The 8,691-nt window shown below is 35.4% G+C and overlaps 1 protein-coding gene across 1 annotated transcript; it reads left to right on the top strand.

Moving 5' to 3' along the window:
- The first annotated feature begins 3,444 nt into the window (after nucleotides 1–3,444).
- LOC120358836 lies at nucleotides 3,445–5,297 on the top strand. The gene is made up of 2 exons (XM_039454392.1): nucleotides 3,445–4,671; nucleotides 4,825–5,297. The coding sequence occupies exons 1-2, from the start codon at nucleotides 4,188–4,190 to the stop codon at nucleotides 5,286–5,288; spliced, it is 948 nt and encodes a 315-aa protein (XP_039310326.1). The 5' UTR covers nucleotides 3,445–4,187; the 3' UTR covers nucleotides 5,289–5,297.
- Nucleotides 5,298–8,691: the final 3,394 nt, after the last annotated feature.

Raw genomic sequence — 8,691 nt, forward strand, 5'->3', positions numbered from 1 at the left:
GAAAAATGTTGCAAATGCATGTTTATCAATATTTGTTAAAAATTGTATGATAGTGACTTTATCAAGATAATTATTATTCATTCTAAATATTCAAGAAATAATTTTATCAAAATCAATTTTTTCTAAACATTTTTTTTATTTCTTATTTTTGAATATTTGCGAAAACTGTGAAAATATTCCTCGAAATAAAATATTTGGTTGCTCTGAAAAGGGCAGATTATCCGTTGCTGCAAGGAGATTTCAAGAATTATATCCTTGAAGTTTTTTTTATAATAAATATTCTAAATAATTATCTTGATAAAGTCACTTACAATTTTTAACAAGTAATAATAAACATGCATTTGCCACATTTTTCTAATAAATTGTATCGATGTAAATCGTATTAATCAATATTTTCATTTTGAATTACCGCGTTTTGACTTATGGCTTTAACCAATCGTTCGACACCCTTATAACGACATAACCAATAACATTCAGTCGACTGCTTCATATCGTCGAGTGAACACGTGTTGTGTGATCGTAACGTAAATATGTGTTTCTTCGAGTAATTTTAACGCATCAAATGATTGTAGTGTTTACAGTAGTGATTAATAGTAATTAATAAAGTCGATCGATCGGTTCGTCGCGTAGTTCCGCGTTTATCAATCAAATGCAGAGTAAATAGTGTAAATGTGGTGAACTATGAAACAACTTCGAAGGATATATGCCATACTGTAGGAAATTTATTTCCATACCGACATATTTCAATTTTCCATATTTTGGATTTTTGGATGTGACTTCAAAATTTGCAGATAGATTAATCAAGAGTTGATCCAAATCCTGGTGATTTTTACTTACGATGAGTCCGTCGTCAACAAACAGTGCTATTATTACAGTTCTCTTTGCGTTGTAGAACAAACAAGGATCATTCGTCGCTTCAAAATTTAATGTTTTCAAGTAACTTGTAAATTTTACATTCCAAGATTTAGGTGCTTGCTTCAGACCATATAAACTCTTCAATAACTTGCAAACACTTCCAGATCCGTCATCATAGCCTTGAGGTTGTGACATATATATGTTCTCAGTAAGATCTCCATTCAAGAAGGCAGTTTTAATGATAAAAGTCTTTACATGTTTATATTCTTTTACTGCGAAACTCAATAGTAATCTGATGCTGGCATGTCGAACCACTGGCGAGAAGGTTTCAAAATAATCAGTGCCTTGCTGTTGATCATATCCACGTGCGACCAGGCGAGCTTTCATTTTTCCATCATCCTTAATTCGAAATACCCAACGGTTACTTAGTGCTTTGCGACGTTCTAGCAGTTCAGTCAGTGACCATGTATGTGTTTTGTCCAATGAGTGAATTTCATCGTCCATTGCATGTTTCCACTTTGGATTGTTTAAAGCATCCTCGACCGATATCTCTTCCACGTCTCCGATTAATGCCATTAGATTTGAAGCACATTGATCATACCTGTTGGGTGGCTTCAGAAGTTTTTTGTCTCGTAGTCCTCGCTGTAGTACATCTTGAGATTGAATTTCACCTTCATCGAAAATTTGTGATTCTTCGTCCACTTCATCAACGCTGGCAAAGCTTTCTTCATCGCTTGACTCTGTATCATGATTCTCCTCCTGTCGATTGACATGCTCCTCTTTTTCAGAATTTTTGATGTGTTTTTCTTCTTTCAGGCCTTTTGGTTTTCTATTAAGAAAGATTTCCGTCGAGTTTAGGTTTTGATTCAATTTTTCATCAAAAATAACATCGCAAGATATTTCTATTTTTCTTTTATCTGAAACATATGTACGATAACCTGTTTCTTCAAGATCATAACCGACAAAGATGCCTTTCTGACTTTTCTTATCCAACCTCTTACGATCCTTATTTGGTATGAGTATGTAGCATTTACAACCAAATGGCTTCATAGACTTGATACTCACATGACGTCCAAACCAAAGTTCAGCTGGACTTTTACCTTTGACCGAGCTGGGGGGTGCGCACGATTGGACACCGCACGATTGGACACCACCACTCACAGCGGCTGATACCTAGAGTTTTTCCGTTGGTTTGGTTAGATAAGTCAAGATGATTGGTTGGTGTCCAATCGTGCTGTGTCCAAAAGAGTGTCACCCCCGAGCTGGTACCTGTACGATTTATGGTAAACACGGAATAATTCATAGCTTCAGCCCAAAGTTACTTGCTAAGATTTCCAGTATGTTCTGCACGAGCAGCTTCCACTATAGTTCTCATTTCTCTTTCAATACGTCCATTCTGTTCTGGAGTGTACTTTGCAGAACGTTCATGAAATATTCCAAATTCTTCAAGTATCTTTCGACTTTCAGTATTTTTAATTTCTTTTCCATTATCTGACTTTAGAGTTTTAACCTGTCGACCAAATTGATTGTTAACCAACTTTAGAAAAATATTGAGCTTTTCAATTGCTTCTGACTTATTTTTCAAAAAATATATGGTTCGATAATGGCTATAGTCGTCCTTAAACAAGAGAAAGTATTTGGCTCCTCCTAATGAAAATTCTCCTAAATCTACGTGTATGACATCCAGACATTTTGTAGCTGTATTCGGATTCGTTTTGTGTGTAGTGCGACATTGCTTGCCGTAAGCACATCCTTCACATTCGTAACCATTCCAGTCGTCGATATATTTTATGTTGTTTCTTTTCAGTATGTCTCTGACATAAGTGACATTTTGGTGTGCAAGTCGTTTGTGCCAATCTTTTATTGATATAGCTGTCAAACATTGATCTTTATTGTTCCTTACTCTCATTCGAAATAATCTTTTCGTTCTGTCTGCTATTAGTACTGGATTGTTATTTTCAAGGATAATTGACTGACTTGCATTTGCTTGTTGAGTGTATCCTTTATCTAATGCAGTTGTTAACGAGAAAAGGTTGAATGTTAACTCTGGTACATACAAGACTTGCTGAAGTACTATGGGATACCATTCCTTACCATTATAAGCTGTCATGTGTACATCGCCCATGTTATATGATTTTAGTTTTGTTGAATCGCCTAACATTATCATTGCAGAATTTTCTATCGTTGTGAGATTTGACATCCAACTTAGATTTCCAGTCATGTGATGTGTTGCTCCACTATCTTGATACCATGATTTATGATCATCTGATATTTATTCTATTTCCGTTGCGGACAAGGCAATTGATATGAAAGCTTTTACATCTTCCTTTTGCAATTTAGGACACTCTTTTATAAAATGGCCAATTTCCTAACAATTATTACATTTATAGTTTCTTTTACAATAATCCAAATACTCTTAACACGGCTTTCCATGACACTGAGTTTTCTGATGTCCAACTTTGCCACATTTAAAACATTTATTGTTGTAATTGCTTGATGACTGATTCTGATTTCCTTTCCATTGTGATAAATTTTTCTTGTGATGCGTTTTATTATAGAGCTTGTTATTTTTGCTTTTAGAAATTAATGGACTTTCTACTGAATTGCCGTCTCTCAATTTTATACGGTGTTCTTCTTGTTGAAGTCGCTCCATTAATTTTGAAATTGTTTTATCAGTTGATACTGTCGAATCCCAGGCAGAATGGAAGTGACTAAACCTTTCTGGTAGACTATTCAAAATTCGAGAGATAATCCAATCATCTTCTATTTTTTCACCAATAGCACCCAGCTCCTGCGATAACCCATCTATGGCAAGACAGTTGTCGACTGCAGTTTTATTATCATCGTATTTATAAGCGAAGAATTGCATGCGTAGTCCATCTTTGGTCGATTGAGACCTTTTACCATACAGCGTTTCCAGACGTTCGAGCATTTCCGAAGCAGTTTTGCATACACATATTTTCAATGCTATACTTTCATCAACGTTTATGCCTATGATCGTTTGTGCTTCCAAGTATTTCCTACACCATTCATCATAAGAAGCATCGTTTTCAGAAGGCTTGACTGTAACACCTGTGGCTATATTATAGAGTGCTTTCGTTCTTAGTATAAGATTTACTTTGAAGCGCCATGATGTGTAATTACTTAGACCTGTATTATCAGACTTTTCGACTAGCTTGTCCAAGTTCAATTTTGCTTCAACCATGATTAGCTTTCAATACTAATACAGGGTTGGGCAGAAAAACCTGACACATTTTAAAAAATCGTTATTCCCCTCCAAGTGAAAAGAGGGCGCTGTAACTCCGGAGCGAAAAATAGATGGTTGAAGGTTTATGTTTACATATCAGTACAGTTCCAGTATGGAGAAGTGGCCGCCGCAACAACGCGCGTTCGTTTGCGAGCGTTTTTTCATAACTCAGTCCTACGTTCAAGCAATTCGCGATTTTCGTATTGAATATTCTCTTCGTCCACGAGATCCGGTTCCCTCTCGTAATTCTGTGAATCTGTGGGTCAAAAACTTCCGACAAACAGCTACAGCCACGAAACAAAAGCCTCCAGGGCAACCAAGAACGGTAAGAACCCCTGAAAATGAGACACGCGTTCGCACCTCTTTGCAACGAAGTCCACGCCGTTCTGCCGGTAAACATGCTCAAGCTCTCGGAATGTCTCGTCGATCGTTTAGCAGAATGTTGAAAGCGATGAATTTTCATCCCTACAAAATTCTCATAACCCAGGAATTGAAATATACCGACTATGCAGCTCGATTAAGATTCGCAGAAAAAATGAAGGAGTTGTTGGACAACGAAGAAATTGACCGTAAGTTTTTAATGATTAGCGACGAAGCTCATTTTTATTTGAACAAGACAGTAAACAAACAAAACTGTCGTTATTATGCTACGGAGAACCCTCAGCAGATAGTCGAGGAGCCGTTACATTCCGAACGCGTGACTGTTTGGTGTGGAGTTGCAGAGTGGGGAATAGTGGGGCCTTACTTCTTTCAAGGAACGATCAACACGGAGCGCTATCTGGAGATGTTAAAAACGTTCTTAATACCGGAGTTGAAGAAGAAACGCAAGTTTCGTCGCACCTTCTTCCAACAAGATGGCGCCACGTGCCGTACGGCGAAAAAGACGTTGGATTTCCTACGCGAAGAATTCGGAACCCGTCTGCTGTCTCGCAACACTGAGTTTCCATGGCCACCACGTTCGCCCGATCTCTCAGTGTGCGACTTCTTTTTGTGGGGCTATTTGAAGCAACGTGTCTACGCTAACAAACCTCGAACCTTGGACCAGCTGAGAGCCAATATTCGGAGAGAAATTGCAGAAATAAAGCTAGCGATGTTGAAAAAAGTGTATGACAATTTCGAAAAACGCTTCGAAAATTGTATTGCTTGTAACGGCCATCATTTAGCCGATATAATTTTTGGTAAATAAACAAAAAAACCTTCAAGTGTCTAGTTTATTCTCCCGGAGTTTCAACCTCTTCCGATTAATAGCGGCCGCGCAAGTGGTTATTAAAATGTGTCAAGTTCCTCTGCCCAATCCTGTACTTGTTTTATTCTTGTCTATATAACCTCACTTTACTGACTCTTACTTGCTTTACTCGGTTTTTTTTTGGAGGTTACATTACTATTTCCGCTATTTTTGCACCTGGGCACATAACCTGCCATAATTGTGAGATACAATTGATGTGCAGGGAACCGTGCAAAAATCAGGGAATCTTGAATCGGACCAATTGAGATAGAAATGCAATTTGAACTTTTATTAAAATTATACTCAATGTACACTCAATAGGCTAGCGCCTGCAACAAGAATACAAGTAATTCATTTCTCGCAAACTAAACTAAAAATATTGCAACTTAGTAATTAAAAGAATATTACATGATATGCACTTGCACGTATAAAATTTCGATTTATCACGATTACGATTAGACAAAGAAGATGAAGAACGACCGTACACACAGTGCATAGAGATACAACAGTACACTAGATAGTCTCACGAACTAACAAAGAACTACTTATCATCGCCATCTACAAACACTTAAACCCAACAGATCCAGTATGATAAAAGTTAGAACACTTCGGTGGGCAATCAGAACAGAGATATTAGAGAAATTCGCAAAAATAGTTTTACTAAAAAATTTCGTACTTTGACTGATATAACTCTTTCGTTTATCACTTTAGCGATTTGATACATTATGATAAGGGTTAGAACTCTTATGGGGCTATCAGAACTCGCGAAATAATGGCAAAATTCGCAAAAAAATTTTACTTAAAAATTTTAAATTTTGTCTGATATAACACTTTCGTTTTTGACTTTAGCGATTCGATCCATTATGATAAAAACTAGAACGCTTCGGTGGGCTATCAGAACACAGAGATATCGGAGAAATTCGCAAAAAAAATTTAACTCAAAAATTTCGAAATTTGCCTGATATAAGTCTTTCCTTTTTCAGTTCAGCGATTCGATACATCATGATAAATGTTATATCTCTTCTGTGGGCTTTCAGAACACAGAGATATTGGATAAATTCGCAAAAAAAGCAATTTTACTAAAAAATTTCGAACTTTGACTGATATAACACTTTCGTCTTTTACTTTAGCGATTCGATCCATTATGATAAATGTTATAACTCTTCTCGGGGCTATCAGAACACAGAGATATTGGACAAATTCGCAAAAAAAATTTTCCTAAAATTTTCGAACTTTGACTGATATAACTCTTTCGTTTTTCACTTTAGCGATTCGATACATTATGATAAAAGTTAGAACTCTTCTCGGGGCTATCAGAACACAGAGATATTGGAGAAATTCGCAAAAAAAATTTTACTCAAAAATTTCGAAATTTGCATGATATAAGTCTTTCCTTTTTCAGTTCAGCGATTCGATACATCATGATAAATGTTATATCTCTTCTGTGGGCTATCAGAACACAGAGATATTGGATAAATTCGCAAAAAAAGCAATTTTACTAAAAAATTTCGAACTTTGACTGATATAACACTTTCGTATTTTACTTTAGCGATTCGATCCATTATGATAAAAGTTATAACACTTCTCGGGGCTATCAGAACACAGAGATATTGGACAAAAAAAAAAAAAAAAATTTTCCTAAAATTTTCGAACTTTGACTGTTATAACTCTTTCGTCTTTCACTTTAGCGATTCGATCCATTATGATAAAAGTTAGAACTCTTCTCGGGGCTATCAGAACACAGAGATATTGGAGAAATTCGCAAAAAAAGCAATTTTACTAAAAAATTTCGAACTTGGACTGATATAACACTTTCGTCTTTTACTTTAGCGATTCGATCCGTTATGCTAAATGTTATAACTCTTATCGGGGCTATCAGAACACAGAGATATTGGACAAATTCGCTGTAAAATTTTTCCTAAAATTTTCGAACTTTGAATGATATAACTCTTTCGTCTTTCACTTTAGCGATTCGATCCATTATGATAAAAGTTAGAACTCTTCTCGGGGCTATCAGAACACAGAGATATTGGAGAAAGTCGCAAAAAAAATTTTACTCAAAAATTTCGAAATTTGCCTGATATAAGTCTTTCCTTTTTCAGTTCAGCGATTCGATACATCATGATAAATGTTATATCTCTTCTGTGGGCTATCAGAACACAGAGATATTGGATAAATTCGCAAAAAAAGCAATTTTACTAAAAAATTTCGAACTTTGACTGATATAACACTTTCGTCTTTTACTTTAGCGATTCGATCCATTATGATAAATGTTATAACTCTTCTCGGGGCTATCAGAACACAGAGATATTGGACAAATTCGCAAAAAAAATTTTCCTAAAATTTTCGAACTTTGACTGATATAACTCTTTCGTCTTTCACTTTAGCGATTCGATCCATTATGATAAAAGTTAGAACTCTTCTCAGGGGCTATCAGAACACAGAGATATTGGAGAAATTCGCAAAAAAAATTGTACTAAAAATGTCGAAATTTGCCTGATATAAGTCTTTCCTTTTTCAGGTCAGCGATTCGATACGTCATGATAAATGTTATATCTCTTCTGTGGGCTATCAGAACACAGAGATATTGAAGAAATTCGCAAAAAAAGCAATTTTACTAAAAAATTTTGAACTTTGACTGATATAACTGTCTCGTCTTTTACTTTAGCGATTCGATCCATTATGATAAAAGTTATTACTCTTCTCGGGGCTATCAGAACTCAGAGATATTGGAGAAATTCGCAAAAAAAATTTAACTCAAAAATTTCGAAATTTGCCTGATATAAGACTTTCCTTTTTCAGTTCAGCGATTCGATACATCATGATAAATGTTATATCTCTTCTGTGGGCTATCAGAACACAGAGATATTGGATAAATTCGCAAAAAAAGCAATTTTACTAAAAAATTTCGAACTTTGACTGATATAACACTTTCGTCTTTTACTTTAGCGATTCGATCCATTATGATAAATGTTATAACTCTTCTCGGGACTATCAGAACACAGAGATATTGGACAAATTCGCAAAAAAAATTTTCCTCAAAATTTTCGAACTTTGACTGATATAACTCTTCCGTCTTTCAATTTAGCGATTCGATCCATTATGATAAAAGTTAGAAATCTTCTCTGGGCTATCAGAACACAGAAATATTGGAGAAATTTAAAAACAAAATTTTACTCAAAAATTTCGAAATTTGCCTGATATAAGTCTTTCCTTTTTCAGTTCAGCGATTCGATACATCATGATAAAAGTTATATCTCTTCTGTGGGCTATCAGAACACAAAGATAATGGAGAAATTCGCAAAAAAAGCAATTTTACTAAAAAATTTCGAACTTTGACTGATATAACGCTTTCGTCTTTTAC

This window comes from Solenopsis invicta, chromosome 10, assembly GCF_016802725.1.
Source record: "Solenopsis invicta isolate M01_SB chromosome 10, UNIL_Sinv_3.0, whole genome shotgun sequence".
NCBI lineage: Eukaryota > Metazoa > Arthropoda > Insecta > Hymenoptera > Formicidae > Solenopsis > Solenopsis invicta.

Coding starts and splice junctions, on each gene's coding strand:
- LOC120358836 (XM_039454392.1), top strand. CDS start 4,188: ATGTTTACATATCAGTACAGTTCCAGTATGGAGAAGTGGCCGCCGCAA. Junction 4,672..4,824: donor GGACAACGAAGAAATTGACC/GTAAGTTTTTAA, acceptor GTGGAGTTGCAG/AGTGGGGAATAGTGGGGCCT.